Raw genomic sequence first — 17874 nt, forward strand, 5'->3', positions numbered from 1 at the left:
TTAACTTAGAGGGGAACAACCCCTTTAATACTCTGGCATTATTTGTTTAATAATCTTCCCTTAACAAATCTAAAAAGGGGATTTTGATGACGTGTATTTCTAAAGCAGCATTTAGGCCAATATTTATGGTGCTTTGATTACTATGTGTTGGTGTTCTGTTTTCTCTTTTTTGATAACGTGGTTTCTCTTACTCTTTTCCAGACGCCGTTACCTAATATCGAATCTCAGGAAGAATACAGCCAGACTGTAAAACAGGTAACAGAGGAATCTTTTAGACTCCAGCTTAAATGTGGTGAATGAGCCCTCTGTCTGTGTTATCCAATCTGCTGGGGTGTAGCAAAGCTTATCTCCTCTCATACTGCACAAGTACCCTAAGAATTTATGCTCGTGCAGCTTTGCTAAATGGGCACAGAGCTGCAGATAGATTTTATTTCAATCACAGATTCCCTGCTCCTTAGCATTTTCAATAGAATTTCTGTACCTGGCACAGGGAAATGGTGATAAGCAGCTGGAACTTAACCCATGACTCCCTTAATAAGGCTGTAGTATAATAGTCGATTGATATAACAACTGAACCGCTCACTATTTCTCTCTAAATGGCCTATTTGCTTAATGGACAAAGGGGGACAACGAATTACTTCCTTCTTGCTTTATTTGCACTAATGTACATGAGTATGTTAGTGACACAGATTGTAGTTTCATCCCTGTGTAACTCACCATTGTTCTTAAAATTGTATCTACTGCATTCCATATTTCCTTCCATAGGTCACTGATGTGTCATAATCTCAGTAAAGAATATGTGGAGTTGATGTGGCTTAGAGGGACAGGGCAGTCTTTATTATTTATATAGCAGCCACAAGAACAATCCCCTAAAATTGTTAATAGCCTAAGAAGAGAAATATAAACTATAGAACTTGTTTCAATAGCAGGACCCAAAGCAGGGGTCCAACATTGGGCCAGTTAGGGGAATAGATGACTATGATTGCTTATTTACTGTCGTTGATATTCCTCAATCTGCAACAGACTATACTGCAAAATTTTAGTTGTTTGTTTAAAGCCAAAACTACACCAAAAGGATATTGAGTACTAAAGCACAATGGAAATATTATGTATAGCTATTCTTATAGAATTTTTGTATATAAATTAAAAATGCTAAGCCAGCACTTCAGTTTGTCATTGACTGTGGCCAGTTCAGTTGTGCTGTATATGGAAACCAGGCAGCATTTACCTGGTCTAATGCAGTTTGACTTATGAAAGCCAATGAATGGGTTATAGTTTCTTGTCCAACTGGAAGTGTGGCTTGATTAAATAATTGAGGGCTAGGGCACCCTGGTTATGCCTTGCATGTATGCTATCCCTATTTGCTAAATAGAACGTTTTCAATAATTTTAATTGGAGTTTTTTCTTTTTAAAACATATATCTAAGCAGGCATTAAGTGGCATATAAGTATGAGAAATTTATAATAATAATAATAATAATATGACAAAATAAAAAAAAAGGACAAATGATACAAAATTGCATAAATTTACCTCTTATAGTGGTTACAGGAATCAAAATAAAACATTTCAAAACTTCTATTCCCATCAAATTTCAATTTAGGAATAATCAGCTGTTGTTTCTTTTTAATTTTCTTTAAATTTACTCTTAAAAGTCAGAGTATTCCACTTTAAAGGAGAAGGAAAGCTACAGAGGCATTTTATTGCCAATAGATTAGCTGCAATAGTGCAATCTAGAATGCTATATTTATTCTGTAGAATGTGTTACCATACCTGAGTAAAAAGCTCTAGAAACTCTCTGTTTGTTTAGGATAGGAGCTGCAGTATTAATGTGGTGTGACATCACTTCCTGCCTGAGTCTCTCCCTGCTCTGGGCTCAGATTACAGTAGAAAAGGGAGGGGGTGGGGGGAGAGGAGCAAACTGAGCATGCTTTTGCCCAGGGCAATGAGGTTTAAGCTGAAGGCAGGAAGTCTGATACAGAAGCCCATGTGTACACAATAGAAGGAAAGAAATGCAGTGTTTCTTTTGACAGGGGACTCAGAGCAACATTACTTTGGGGGTTTACTGGTATATTTAGATGGACCTTTCTGATAAGGCTTACTTAGTTTTAACCTTTCCTTCTCCTTTAATGCTATAGTGACTATGAAGTATAAGTAAAATTAAGAAGTTTAAGTATTTGCTAAATAGAACACGCCTGTAAATGCATAGTTAATAAATAATGTATACAGCATTCATAGGAAGAGAAGTAACCCCAATATTAATATTAAAGAAACAAGCATTTAAGAAAGGAACTCTTACATTCTTTCAACATTTTTTTTTTACATATTGGGACATAACTAGGTATCATATAGTCTTAAATTAAAGGGATTCTGTCATGATTTTTATGATATACTTTTTATGTCTAAGTTACACTGTTTACATTAAAAATAATTCTTTGTACCATTTAAAATGTTATTCTTAAACCAACAAATGTATTTTTTGTAACTGTAATATTGGTGTGGGGGAAGCCATCTCAGTGCATTGTGCCTGATTCAGAGCTTTGAGAAGAAGCCAGCACTTAGTTTTCATGGAATCATTAAGGTTAAAACAATGTGCTAAACCTCATGGTCAGGGACAACATGATTACACTGTAACATCTTCTCCACACAAACAATCAATAACAACACACATACTCTCCATACACACATACCTATAAACCAGGGCTGGAACTATTGTAGGCAGAAGAGGCACATGCCTAGAGCGCAATGGTTGGGGGGCGATAGAAACGTACACCTTCTGCGTGTGCTCTCCTAGTTCAGACCCTGGAGGATCTCAAATGCCAGCAACGATTCTCTGCACTCTCAGGGCCCTCCACCTCCTGTTCGTCAGTTTGAGGACTATTTGCCTAGGGCTCTCATCTAAACATACTTATACCAATAACATCTTTGGATGTACCACCTTGTTTACACAATTAGTGCACCATTTGAACCAACAAATGTATTTTTTTAGCTGTAATATTGGTGTGGAGGCAGCCATCAGGCATTGTGCCTGATTCAGAGCTTTGAGATGAAGCTAGCACTTCAGGATTGAACTGGTTTCAGACAGCTATTGTTTCTCACCTTCTCATTTTACCTCAATACAACTTGATGTGTTACAGTAAAGAGTGACTGAAGTTTATCAGAGCACAAGTCACATAGTTGGGGGCACCTGGGAAATAGACATCATGTCTAGCACCATGCCACATTTCTACTAAGAGATATAACAGGTTTTACGTTTCAATAATTTTTTTAACAAAACAATTAGACAGTATGATGAAGAGATAAAAATGTAAGTTTTAAGCTTTGTGGGTTCTGAAATCTGGACACTTTAATTTGAGCCTACTGCATTGTCTGTGGCTTTTGTTGTTTATCTCCAGCCCATAGCAACCCACTTATCGAAGCTAGCAGAAATATTTTTGTTTTTGGATTTATATATTTTATTGCTGTCTTCTTTGTTGACATTCTTGCTGTATTGAGGTTCCTTTTTTTAGTCTATACAATTAATTAAGCATTCTCATTTTCATGTGTTCTTCTTTAGGTGGTAACATTTAAAGTCTGGAGGGCAGCAAAGGTTTTGCACACTTACCTGCTTACCATGTCTCCAGCCATGATGCGTGACAGGAAACACCATTTCCGCAGCCATCGGTACAACTATTAGTTATTGGTCCTTATATTGGCCCTATATATATATATGAATCATTAATACTGTGTGGCATCTTAATTAGATGTGCTATGTGCATGCATGATGATATATCTGAATAGGTTTCATTGAATCATTAAGGCTAAAAGAGTGTGTTAAACCTCAGTTTTGTTGATCCATGGTCATGGACAACATGATTACACTGTAACATCTTCTCCACACAAACAGCCAATAACAACACACATACTCTACATATACACATACCTATAAACCAGGGCCGGAACTAGGAGTAGGCAGCAGAGGCCTAGAGCGCAATGATTATGGGGTACTAGCCATGTACACCATCTTCTTTTGCTCCCCTAGTTCAGACCCTTGAGGATCTCAAATGCCGGCAACAATTCTCTGCACTCTCAGGGCTCTCCACCTCCTGCTCATCAGCAGGAGGTGGGGGGGCACACAGCTGAGGACAGGTTGCTTAGGGCTCTTGTCTAAACACACTTATGCCAATAACATCTTTGGACACACCACCCTATTTACACACTTATGGCAAGGTGAATTGCGTTATTCACTCTAGCTCTTTACATGTAATTTCTATAGAATTTCCTACGCCAGGTCACACCACATCTTGCTAAGTATGGTTCAGTTCTCTTGTAATGCTACCTATTATGGAAGTCCATAAAAGATTACACCCTTCCTTAGGTGTAAATTCATAATTGGTGAACAACGCAGAGCATCCTTCACAGACAATCCTAGGAAAAGTTTACCACATTTAAGGTGATGTAGCTCTACAAGACCATGACCATGTTGTAGTCCACTTTGAACTCCTCTTTTCTGAATGTTCCTGCACTAAACCACACAAGATAGAAATACTATAATAACAACCATTAACTACACATGGAAATAAACAATAATAGTGAAGTACAATTTTTGATACTACGCTATAAGCTAATTCTCAACTACATAAGACCAGGCAAAAAATGGTGGAACACTTTCTTGGCTACAACCTTTGAAATCGTTATACCTCTGGTATGGGACAACCCTTGCCTCTTTGGTAGGAAATGCCGTACAAAACATGCCGTGTTTTCTAAATCTGTAATTGATTCCTTTTAAATGGGTCCTTTGTCTTCAGACAAGATGTTTAGCAAGATAAAGGAACATATTGCCATTCCATTCAATAAGTAATTTCAACACATTGTGTTATGGTCTTCTTACAAACAAAGCATATTCATTTTATTTTTGGAAGGGTGATGCACATACTGTAGGAATATAATTGAAAGTCTTAATGATTTAAAATAGGCTTTATTTTTTATGTATTTTCAAGGCGTATGATAAGCACAAAGAGTTCATTTACATATAAATATAAAAAAAGGAATTGCCATATTGCCTGTCATTGCCTGTTCAGTTCTACATTGAATGTCTTTGCTGATACAAGTAACATTTGAATGTTGTTTAATTGATAGTAGGTTCATTCTAAAGGCATTTACCTTTAGACCTCCCCAAGCACAGCCAAAATGCAGTGATGGATTCATTATAGACTTTCCAAATATTGTGGTTGCCTTCAGCTCGTGCCTGAATTTAAACCTACAGCTGTTGTAAACTCATTTGAAAATTTCAGCTGTCTATCAAATATTGCCTCCCCTCCTCTATGCTGTAGGCCTTAGTCATTGAGGCGGGGCAGGCAATTACTTTCACTTTCCATTCACTACTTACTAGATGTCACTGCACTCCCTGCATTCCCCCTCTGGATATGAAAAAGAGCGATAAGGGATCATAAGGCGATGCCTTAAAATATTAATGAGAAATGGAGGTAACAAGTGTGGCATTTGTATGTACATGAAACATGTATGTACACTATTGATTGTATTAGTTTATTGTGTACATTTGAAAGTGGGTGTTTCTGCTCATAATACAGTATGTAGAGTGATTGGATGACTGGAAGAAAAATGAACCTTAAAGTATTTTGAGTTGTTCTCAGTCATACAGGAGATTGCACACTCTAAAGTGTAGCCAAAAGATAAGTTGCATTGGAAGAACGTATCTACAATGGTTTTCATTCATCAAAATGACACATGCAATGTCATCTTGTGAGATTTACCTCAACCACTTTCTATTCATTCCTAAGGGATTTTTAAAAGTGTATTTATCAAATGGTGAACTCTAACTTTCATTTAGTCAAAAGAGGACCTTAATATAAACTTGTTATAAACATTATTTACACATTTCAGATGTGTAAAAAATGGCTAAATATAGTTTTTGCACACTCTAAAGTGTAGCCAAAAGATAAGTTGCATTGGAAGAACGTATCTACAATGGTTTTCATTCATCAAAATGACACATGCAATGTCATCTTGTGAGATTTACCTCAACCACTTTCTATTCATTCCTAAGGGATTTTTAAAAGTGTATTTATCAAATGGTGAACTCTAACTTTCATTTAGTCAAAAGAGGACCTTAATATAAACTTGTTATAAACATTATTTACACATTTCAGATGTGTAAAAAATGGCTAAATATAGTTAAATTAGGTTGTTTTAGAATATTGCCAATTAATTCATCTATTTTTTTTGTGTTTTATGTATCTTCTCCAGCGTAAGATGGTGTTTACTAATGAATACTCATCTGGCCTTTTTCATAGACAATGCTGCTCAGGTAAAGAGCTTGTTGACTGGTTACTGGGCATCAGCCATGGCCTGCAGTCCCGAAGTCAAGCCTTGGGAATATGGCAAGTGCTGGTGGATGAAGGAGCTCTTGTTCATGGTAAGCAACAATAGAGTATATGCTGATTATTATTCTCCTCTTAGGAAACTCCAGCAGGTTTGCTCTGAAAATGCTATCAAATTCAATATTTTCAGTTGTTCCGGGTTTGATCATCCAGTGCACACTAACTGAACATTCTAGACAAGGCTCTTTCATTTTTAATGGTTTGTCATATTCATTGCTATTCTTTAAAACAGTGCTGTTCTATTTGTTGTTGTTGTGGACCAAATGTTTTTTGTACTGCTGGGGTTGCCACCTGACCTAGCTAGTAAGATATCAGCCAAGACCAGGCAACCCTACTTAATGCTACCCTACTTAATGTTTGAGAGCAGGATTCTATAAAAATTATGATATCATACAAAGATTTCTGGGCAGCACTTGAGCACACTGGGGACCTTAAATTAACTTGGAAGGCCTCAAGTTGAACAGCCTTGGTCTAAAGAAAAGGAGAGTAGCTGTTAAGTGAAAAAGATGTTCAACAGCTGAATAAGCTATTGGTACACAGCCTTCCCATGAGGTCCTTCTTTATGCAGAGAAGGACACCAGGAAGGACGTCAGCCAAAGGTCTGGTTGAAATACTGTGGGAGGTTCAATTCTGAAGGACTGAATGCTGAAAATATAGGCATGTATCACAGAGCCTTAGATGTTTGTTAAAAAGATCCTGACACCACAAATTAAACCTTTTTATACAACTATTATAACTGTTGTTGCACATGTTTTATAATTTTGCTGTAAAAGTATTTGCTTGATGCTTTTATATTATCTATCCAATTCCTCACATTTCTGTATGAGGGGGCTTCCATATTTGTGCAGCAGTAATCCATTAGCATTAGAGCTGTTACGGACAGGTTGAGAGAGTACAATCAGGTTTCCAATACAATCAGGTTTAGGAACGTCAAGTAACAATTACTTACAAAAAACAGACCTATCCGCAACATTGCATGAACTTTTAGGGGTTGATTTACTAAAACTCTAATTAATCTCAATTCTTTATGAAAACCTATGAAAAGTCGACCAAACTTCCTTCCACGAATTGAAGTAATTTATCAATAATTTTACTTAAAAAAAAAAAACGGAGAGACAAAATGTTGCAACAAAACCAAGCATCAATTCGTATTGTACAATTGACACTCAGAGAACTCAACTTTATCAAATTTTTGCTGTGAAAACTTGACTTTTTCGGATTATCGGACAAAAACCCAGACATTCTCAGATTATCCAGTGCATATCACAATGTCAAGAAACAATTTGAGGGACATCTGCCATTTACTTCTACATGACCTCAACAGGTTTGAGGTGGAGTATTTTCAGATTTGGATTTTTAGCAGCTTTGGGTTATAATAAAACTCTAAAAATTTTAGTTTTTTTCCCATGAATAAGAAATTGGCCCATAAAGTAATTTAATATTTTGTAACATAGTTGTTTTTAATGTCATTATCTGCAAACTGCATATGCCATTTAAATCTGCATCAAACCAAATACTTTCAACCCTTGTTTTATACAGTTTTAGGATTAGGATTGGCAAAATTCCTACAGATATGACTAAATTATGAGTAAAAATTAAGGATAAACGGTGCAATCTGTATGAGTGAAATCAGGTAGCATAATGGATAGCGGTTCCTATATCCAGTAAGTGAGTTTCTCCAAACATTTGTTTATTCCCTAATTTATTTGTTTCCCTCATTACAGTGATAAATTTTTTTACATTTCAATAATTGTTGTCATTTCAGTAATTGTTGTAATTTTTGTGCAGTGACAAACTACAGCTGTAAACTCCAAGGTTCCCCATTTGATTGCTACCATATGAATAACATAATATATGCATCATACCTGTTTGCTGCTCAAAGAAAATGTCACATTCAGCAGCGTTTGCTTTACTAAGCTAATATTTACACATTGCTTACTAGACAGCACTTTAACTATAAAAATGAACATAATCTGAAAGGGGCAAGTAATAAAACCTCCCATCTCACCTGGTCGGCTGTTGAACTTTAAATCTTTAATATCTGGTTCTTTCATGCATCACTTTGCGTTTACTATAAAACTCTCCATGTGTCTGTGCCTGCTTTGGAACATTCCACCATGCCGGCATTTAGCCTTACATCTGGTCAGATAACTTTCTTTTTTGAGTCTTAGGCACTAGTGCCCTTTTTCCAATTTATGGCCAATTAATGCAACAGTTATGCTAAAAAAGACTTAAGATGTGTCTCACTCTTTATATGAATCCAGTTGTTACTATGCCCAATCCAGCGACCAATCATAATATTAATGGATTGATGATCTTTGTTGCAGTCAGACAAGAACCCAATTTCCAGGATAAAGACTCTCAGTTTTATCGATTCACGAGAGCGGAACCATATGTTGACCCCCTGCTGAGTGACAGAGATACAGAAGAAGAAATGCAAGAGTCTCTGGTATTCCTTTCACAGTTGGGACCAGCTGCGCTGCTAACCATGATTCTACGCAAGCCGTAAGGACAATAGCCTTTACATGAGCTACAACATATTCTTGCATCTTCACTATTAAATTTCTTTCTTTCACATTGCATGGCAGAATCAACATCATACTCTGCTTTTGGGGTAGGGGACTCTACTACTTTTGGGGTTACTTATATTGCATGGAAGAACCAACATGATAATCAGCTTCTGTTGGGGACTGTACTACTCTTAGGGATACTTTTTATATTGCATGGTAGAATCCACAACATACAAACAAGGGAAAGTTGTGCTCACCACTATTTTTTAAAACCATTAGGCGGGGGTGCAATGAGGCTGTGACCATAAAATACATATAGTCAAATACAAGAGTCCTCTGCACTCAACCCATTATCAATATATTTAAGACATTGAGACATTTTGTGCATACTGCTTCTAAAAAATGCCTTACCCTTTAAACAAAACAGGGATTGTTTGTCCATATATTGCAATATATTTAAGCTGGCCAACTATGTCAAAGTCATCCCATATCTGGCCAGTCCTATGCAGAATCCACAACATATGTTGCTTCTGGGAAGCAGAACTAGGGGCAGATTTGCTAAAGGGCGAAGTAACTATCTAGCGGACGCAGGCGTAACTTTGCTAGCGAAAGAGACAGACACTAGCTGTCATTCACACTCTATCGCCAGGCGAATGGATGTTAGTCCGCAAATTCACTAAGATGTGGATTTTACTGAACGATACCTCTTTCGCCAGACTTGCCTTCACCAGCTCAGACCAGGCGAAGTGCACTGGAGTGCATAGATCTTCCTCAATCTTACATCATATTTGTGGTGGAAAAGGTTTCTAAGTCCCAAAAAACGCTGGTGTCTTTTCCTTTTTCAGAGTGATAGCCTGCAAAAGTCCTTAAAATTTTTTTTGGGTTACCAGGTTCCCCCATACATTTTCTAACATATGGAACATTAACTATACAGTGGGCTCATGTGAAGGGGATTATAACAACTCTATTTTTTTTTTTTATTAAGGTTCCCTGGACTTGTGTAATGTAATGTATTTGCTGCAACATATACGTCCATTCAACGTTATAATTTCCTGCCGTATGCAAATTAGCCTGAGTGACAACCTCTAACAAAGTTGCGCTAGGCATAATTGAATGCTAGCGCATCTTCGCTTTGATTGCTGAAGTAACGCTATCGACAATTCGGCATCATTCGCAACTTCGTATTTTAGTAAATTAGTGTTGTCTGAGCGAATTTTCACCTGGCGAAGTGTTGCAATGGCTGCGAAGCCGTCGCTGGCAAATTTTCGCCGCTTAGTAAATTTACCCCCTAGTCTTGGGGGTAATATAATAATCTCCAAGCATAACTTTGGCTATATTGGGATTCTAAAGTTGGGAAAAAAAATCATTTAGAAATGTTGAATATTGGGTAGACCATGCATCTGGTATCTGTGATGTTTTTTTAGAGAATTCTTCCCTTTTTATTTTGATACTTGTCACTCTTTTAATTTAAAAGTAGAACTAAATGTATAAAACCTTTTGATTCTGTTACCAGGTTACAAGGGCAGCGTTACAATGAAGTCTAGTTTTTGTATAACAAAAATGCATGTTTTTACAAGCTATAATTTATCTGATTGGATGTTAGAGGTTTCTTGAGTGTAACTTTTACATTTTACCTTGTGTTTGTGCCTTTGGTAAAAAAAGACTCCATGTTTACCTTAATTTTCTTCATACTGAGTGATTTTTCAAAGTTTGCTGGTTCAGTACAATCATGGGAACTGCTCAATTCCAGCTGTAAGCAAATATGTACTTCGCCTCCCTGCATTTGTCACACCACCCTTTTAATGCGTATGGGTGTGTAGATGGATGGATAGGAATCCACAATGGCATGTGACACCAGTCTGGAATAGCACTGATAATGAGTATGTCACACATTTAGGGGGTTATTTACTAAACTCTGAATGCAAAAATCAAGAAAAACTTGTGAATTTTTTTCTTTATAAAATTTGACTTTTTTTCAGAATTTATTAAACCCAGAGGATGGAAAAGTCAGAATCGGAAAATCCGGCATCTCAGACCTGTCGAGGTTGCATATAAGTGAATGGGAGAAGTCCCAATGATTTTTTGATGTGCGCGGGGTTTCAGGGGTTTTCGGGTGAAAATTCTGAAAAAATCATGAAAAAAATGAAAAAATCATGAAATTCGGTTGAGAAATCCAAAAAAAATTTGGAAAATCGGATGAAAAATCCGAAAAAAAACGTGAAGATCAGATGAAAAATCCGAAAAAAACGTAAAAATCAGATTTTTTTCACACAAAGCAAATTTTCGGGAAAATTTAACATTAAATAAGCATAAAAAACCAGAGCGGATTTGATCAGAGTTTGTAGTAGAAAATATTGAGATAAATTCAGACTTTGATAAAGAATCCCCTTAGGGTCAGGCCACACTGGGCGTTTTGGGGAGATTTGGTCGACTGCCGAACTTCGACTTCAGCGTTTTTTCATTTTACCTGGCGCAGAGTGAGGGAAGGCGTTTAGGAAGATTGGTCGCCGTAAAAACGAGGCAATTAGTCGCCAGGTGACCAAATCTCCCCAAAACGCCCAGTGTGGCCTGACCCTTAGACTTCCTTCTCTGTACTCTACTTGCTATCTCTAAAAGGGAATTTACCTTAAAGCAATATGTTTCAGATGTAATTACAATTACATGCTCCAGACAGAAAGTAAACTAACTGAAAATAGTAAGAATGTTCTATCTGTAGTCACTCTCAACCTGGTAATTTAAAAGCCTGATTCAGGTAAAAAGTGGATTTTGGTTGTTAAAGTAGATGGAAAGAATTATAGTTTTAGTCTAAACTTACAGTGAATGATGCACTTCCTTGCTTTTGTACCCAGTGTCATGTTAACAAAGATGAAAGATTTGGTTCATCAGTTGTGCTAAATATTTGTTTTCATGATATTTAGTCCTTGCCAGCGCACTGAAGAAGAGCTGGAAGTGATATTTGAGGAGCTACTGCACATCAAGGCGGTGTCCCATCTTTCCAACTCGGTCAGTACATCTTATTCCCATTACAAAGGGACAGGCTTTTTGTTTTACATAGGGCAAGATATAATGAAAAAAGAGGGAAATGGAAGCATGTAGCTGCTGTGCTTTAATATAGATGTAATACAGCATATTATTGTCAATGAAAATAATAATAATGATACACTAATGTACTGCAATTTGTGTCCACTTTACAGGTGAAAAAGGAATTGGCTTCTGTTTTGATATTTGAGTCTCATGCGAAAGCTGGTGCAGTGTGTAAGTAAATTATTACAAAGTGCTTCATCCCTTGTTCTGTAGTTCAGATTAACACTTATCTATGGGTCTTAGGTTTGTTACAAATCGGACCCTTCTTACTCATTATAGTTAAAGCTGAAAATATATTTAGCAAATGAGAAGATACAAAACTACTGTTATTTATATTGTTATTACTAGGGATACTCCGAATCCACTATTTTAGGATTCAATCGAATTCCAAATCCTTTGAGAAAGATTTGGCCGAATATGAAACCGATACTGAACCCTAATATGCATATGTAAATTGGGGAAAGTGAGTCAAAAAGAATAAAATATTTTTTACTTCCTTGTTTGTGTGGCAAAAATGATTACAATGATTTTTTTGGATTCAGATTCTGTTTGGCCAGGCACTTAGATACGTCTGAATCTGAATTCTGCTGAAAAAGGCCGAATCCTGAACCAAATTCGGATTTGGTGCATCTCTAGTTATTACATAGATAAATTAGGTATTGAAAGATTGCTTTTTTGGCATCAAGAAGGATTTTTCCCCCTTTTACATCAAGCATTTGTGCCATAACAATATTTCATTATTATTGCTAAAAAAAAGTTTTTATGCATTGCTTTGATTGTCAATCCTTTTGTGTTTGCAGTGTTCAACCAAGGAGATAAAGGCACCTCCTGGTATATTATATGGAAAGGTTCTGTCAATGTAATTACACATGGGAAGGTTGGTTAAACACAACTTTGCTTTTATTGAGTTTATTTTGTTACAAAACTTTACTTTCTGCTCCATATTATTCAAAGAATATAGACATAAAGGGAATAGGTTGCTCTTCCATTAATTCTACATTATATGCACTTAATAGTAAAAGAGATGAACTTAGTTTACTTTGTTTACTAAGTTACTTATTTCATAGAAATCTAATAGAGAGACTAAGGGGATAATTATACAGGTCTTACTGTGGCATTGCACCTCTAAATAAAGGCAAACATGTTTTAAGTTTTATTTTAAATATATTTTTCTATTACACCTGAATATTTGTTAAATAAAAAAAATAATAGAAAATGGGATGCTAAACTGAATTGTGAACTGAATACATTGGTGTTGATATGACAAAGTCTTCAAGACCATAGAGCTGTTATTTGCTGGCATTCTCATAGTTCCTAGCCTAACACCTTATGAATTCCATAAATTAGGGTTTGGTTGCTACACTTCACGAGGGAGATGATTTTGGGCAATTGGCTCTTGTGAATGATGCCCCCCGAGCTGCTACCATAGTTTTGCGAGAAGACAACTGCCATTTTCTACGTGTGGACAAACATGATTTCAATCGGATTCTTCGGGTTTGTATCTTAATATTCTAACTATATCAAATAATTGATTGCATAATATATTGGTCCATTTATAGTTATGCGCATGTTTGTATTTTGGACTCTTTGCTAAATACCCAAATCTAACTAAATTGCATTGTCCTAACGAAAGGATGTAGAAGCTAACACAGTGCGACTAAAAGAACATGAGAAGGTGGTATTAGTTCTGGAGAAAAATCCACAGATATCAACTGGAAACAACCTACAACATGCAGCAGCCTCCAACCTAAAGTAAGTGCATTGGATTTTTGCCTCTCTAGTATCCTTAATATCTATTTACTAAAAAATATTTATTACTAGATTTTCAGATTTTATAAACATATGTGTTAATATGTAATGACATAATGTTATGTAATGAAATATATCAACATTAAAAGTCACCTCAGTTACTTTGACCTGTATAGCTTGGCCTGCAATCATGAAACTATATGAGGTACAGGAGGCAGTGCTATTAATTCCTCCTTATGTGCACTTCCATGTAGCAAATAAAGCAGCAGCACTCCGGTATTTTTGAAAAATTTGCAAAACTTTACTCAAATGCCATAGGCAACATTTCGGGCTACACAGGCCCTTTGTCAAGCCCTTCTATTAATTCCTCCTTATGTGTACTTCCAATGACTTGCATATCTCTCTCTCTCTCTCTCTCTCTCTCTCTCTCTCTCTCTCTCTCTCACTTGTACTTGGATCAAGTACAAGGTACTGTTTAATTATTACAGAGATAAAGGAAATAATTTAAAAAATCTGGATTACAGGTATTTGGATAAAATGGAATCTATGAGGGACAGCCTTCCCTTAATTTGGAACTTTCTGGATAATGGGTTTCTGGATAACGGATCCCATACCTGTATTTAAATACTAAATATAACCATATAACCATATTAATAACGCTGTACAAACACAAATCATTAAGTCCTTATGAGAAGGGTTGTCTGCAACCGTTTTGTCTATAACCATAGGCCTTTTCCTTTAATGCTCTAGGTACACTGTCATGTCTGGGACATCTGATAAAATCCTGGAACACTTACTAGAGACTATGAAGCTTGATTCATACTCAGGAGGTATGTTAATCTGTTTATCTGTAGAGCTGTCAATGGGTAAACATAATGGGTAAAGTTTCCAGTGATGAAAATGAATAATTAAAGCATTGCTCCTCATTGCGACACTCTGGATTTTTGTTTTTGCAGAGCAAATTTCCAATCTTCATTTTTTTAAATAATACTGTTTTATGGATGAAACCTTTGCCACTCATGATATTGATTCAAGTGTCAGAATAACCTTTTTTTTCTTTTGTTTTCTTTTAATTTCTCACAGACTCCTTTGCAGGTGATTTCCTCTTAACTCACAGTATATTCATGCCAACAACACAGCTGTGCCAAGCTTTGCTTCACCAATATCCTTTCACTAATACCCCTCACTGAGACACACAGACACACTCTCAGTGCAGATGTTTACTGTAGATAAATTGCCGATTTTTGCATCTTTCTTTATAGGAAAAAAATCCCTACACTTTTTTTACCTTAAAGTCAAAAATCATAAGACCGTACACGCTTTTTAATGACTTTAGCTTAAATGTCCAAAGCAAGCCTGTATGACATTAGTCTATATAAACCATTTCATGCACAGGAAAAATATGTTTTATCATGGAATCAAATGGCCCTTAACAGCCACTTAGGTTCAACATGGAGCCATCAGAAGTGAATGAACCAGAAAAGGCAACCTATTCTCTTCATAAGCAGCAGAACATCTTGCACCTTGTTAGCCTGTGGGTAGCTCTGTATGGGAGGTTACTGGAGGCTGAATCAAGTGCCAAGAGCTTCCTAGAGGTGAGGGATCAGTGTGACCTATTACACTGGGGAAGATCAATTCTTCTTCTTCTATAACATTTCTATTGTATGCAAGAGCAGAAATGTTACACATTCATCTGGTTACTAAGCTTATTGTAGTAGTATTATTATTATTATTAACATGTATTTATATAGCGCCAACATATTGCGTAGCACTGTAAAGTAAATGTGATTATACAACTACATCACATGAATTACATACATAGAACATATGGAGTAACAAACATCACAATCAATACAGGTACAAAGAGGTGAGAAAGGCCCTATGCATAGGCTTACAGTCTAAAGGGAAGGGAATAATACACAAGGTGTGGGAGTGGGCAAGATCGAATTAAGTGGGTGAGAAATGTGGTACTGTATGTGGTGTTGCGTTTGGTAGTTAAGCAGAGTGAGGGTAGGCTTCTCGAAAGAAGTGCTTTTTAAGAGATTTCTTGAAAGCAGAAAGGTTGGGAGAAAGTCGGACAGACCGTGGGAGAGCGTTCCAGAGGAGGGGTGCAGCCCTTGCAAAGTCTTGAATGCGAGCATGTGAGGAGGTAATGAGAGAAGAGTTGAGTAGCAGGTCAGTAGAGGAGTGTAGTAAGCGATTGGGTGAGTATATAGAGATGAGTTCAGAGATGTAGGGTGGGGCAGAGTTATGAAGTGCTTTATGAGCACTTTAGCTTAAGTTGATGTATTTTTGTCTATGACAAAGTAACAATGGATGTGCTGTCCTATGAAAAGCATTAAATGCAATTGTCTTGAAGCAGTCAGTGGGAATGTCCAAGGTAACCTCCTTTATTTTTAAAATCTATACATAAGAGACAGCCTAAACAATAAAGGTGGCCATATATATGCACAGATGTGTGTATATGGTGGGAGACGAGGCGACCGATATCAACAATAGCCTTGGATATCAGTCGTCTCTTCGATCAGCCAAGATGGAAAATCTTTATCTGGCTCCTTTGAAGGCACATCGACAAAGGGATACTGCTGAATTGTCAGAAAGATGTAAAATTCTGTTGTCTCTACCAGCATATCTGAAGATTCAGATTCTTAACACATGTAGTGAAAATGAACAATCATAATTGTGTATGGCCACCTTTAGTGAGATCACTTTTCTTTAAAACAGCAGACCAACAATAATGGGCAGATTAAACCTTTCTTAAATGATTTTACTTCTGCTTTCATGTTGTTTAACAGTCAAAACTAGCTTTGTGTACTGAAGCCCTCTAGTGGATTCTTATTTTGTGATTCCCTGAGCATGGTTTATAATCACAATCCCATACAAATTATTACCTATTATTTATGTTAAAGGGGTTCTTCACCTTTAAATCAACTTTTAGTATGATATAGAGAACGATATTCAGCAGCTCTCCAGTCTGTAATATTAGCAATCTGGCTGCTAGGGTCAAAATTATCCCGTTAACCATGCATTGATTTGAATAAGAGACTGGAATATGAATAGGAGAGGACCTGAATAGAAAGTTGAGTATTAAAAATAAGAACTAACAATAATTTTGTAGCCTTACAAAGCATTTGATTTTAGATGGGGTCAGTGACCCCCATTTGAAAGCTGAAAAGAGTCAGAAGAAGAAGAAGATGAATCATTCAAAAACTATAAAAAAGAAAAAATGAAGACCAATTGAAAAGTTGTTTAGAACTAGCCATTCTATAACATGCTCAAAGTTATTTAAAGGTGAACCACCACTTTAAGCAACATCATGAAATAACCCAACTGTCCTTTTTTTCACAGAAACTTTCAGAACATGTTAGCAGAGATCCACGTCTCCTTGCCTTTTGGAGAGAGAATCTTCAGGATAGGCGGAAAATCAGAACGTAAGTGACACACAGCTGTGTTTTTAAATATGATTCCATCCAGTCTATAAAATGGTAGCATGGCTAAATGCTTCATATATGCCTACTGATATGTCTACAAACAGTGCTGTAAAATCTCACCCTAGTGGTCTAGCAGGCCGGTGGGGACGTCCGCCATATGGTACATCTTCTTTGTATACTACCTGTACCTATTGCGCGTGTGGCATGCATTTCTGGCTTTTACATGCCGTACGCGTGATGTCATCATGTTCGTTTGGCGTGAAATTCTAATATTTAAAGGGGCTTTAAATCCAAACTCGTTGCCGTTGTTAGGTCTAACTTTAGTATCTGGGTGCGATTCCTGTCTGTTTTGATTCCAGTTTTGATCCTTGCCTGCTTGACTATTCTGAAATATACCGGTATTGACCCTTGCCTGCCTGACTATGCTTTGAACGCTGCCTGTACCGACCCCAGCCTGTTTGACCTTGCATGAACTCTGCCTGTACCGACCACTGCCTATCTGACTCTGCTTGAACTCTGCCTGTACCGTCCCCTACCTGCCTGACTACGCTTTTCGTCTATTCCCTGAACTGTTCCCTTACGTCCAAAACCTTGGAAACGCACGTGTCCCTTTACTCATTCAGAACATCTCCTTTGCTCCTCTCAACGTAAGACCTTGTGCCATCTGAGTAGCTGAGGGCTGCTACAGGCCGGAAGATTGAGGCGTGACCAGGGAGCCTAGCA

General features: G+C 36.9%; 1 protein-coding gene across 1 annotated transcript in view; it reads left to right on the forward strand.

The window, feature by feature from the left end:
• rapgef3.L (Rap guanine nucleotide exchange factor 3 L homeolog) overlaps positions 1 to 17874 on the forward strand; it is a 59693-nt gene that overhangs the window by 26288 nt on the left and 15531 nt on the right. The window contains exons 2-14 of the mRNA XM_018247533.2: positions 202 to 255; positions 3554 to 3660; positions 6291 to 6412; positions 8705 to 8882; positions 11806 to 11890; positions 12082 to 12142; positions 12772 to 12848; positions 13319 to 13465; positions 13605 to 13723; positions 14471 to 14550; positions 14804 to 14882; positions 15165 to 15315; positions 17069 to 17151. Of these exons, the coding sequence (XP_018103022.1) occupies positions 202 to 255; positions 3554 to 3660; positions 6291 to 6412; positions 8705 to 8882; positions 11806 to 11890; positions 12082 to 12142; positions 12772 to 12848; positions 13319 to 13465; positions 13605 to 13723; positions 14471 to 14550; positions 14804 to 14882; positions 15165 to 15315; positions 17069 to 17151 (1343 nt within the window). The remainder of the gene's footprint in view (positions 1 to 201; positions 256 to 3553; positions 3661 to 6290; positions 6413 to 8704; positions 8883 to 11805; positions 11891 to 12081; positions 12143 to 12771; positions 12849 to 13318; positions 13466 to 13604; positions 13724 to 14470; positions 14551 to 14803; positions 14883 to 15164; positions 15316 to 17068; positions 17152 to 17874) is intronic.

The sequence above is a fragment of the Xenopus laevis genome, chromosome 2L (genome assembly GCF_017654675.1).
Source record: "Xenopus laevis strain J_2021 chromosome 2L, Xenopus_laevis_v10.1, whole genome shotgun sequence".
Classification (NCBI taxonomy): domain Eukaryota; kingdom Metazoa; phylum Chordata; class Amphibia; order Anura; family Pipidae; genus Xenopus; species Xenopus laevis.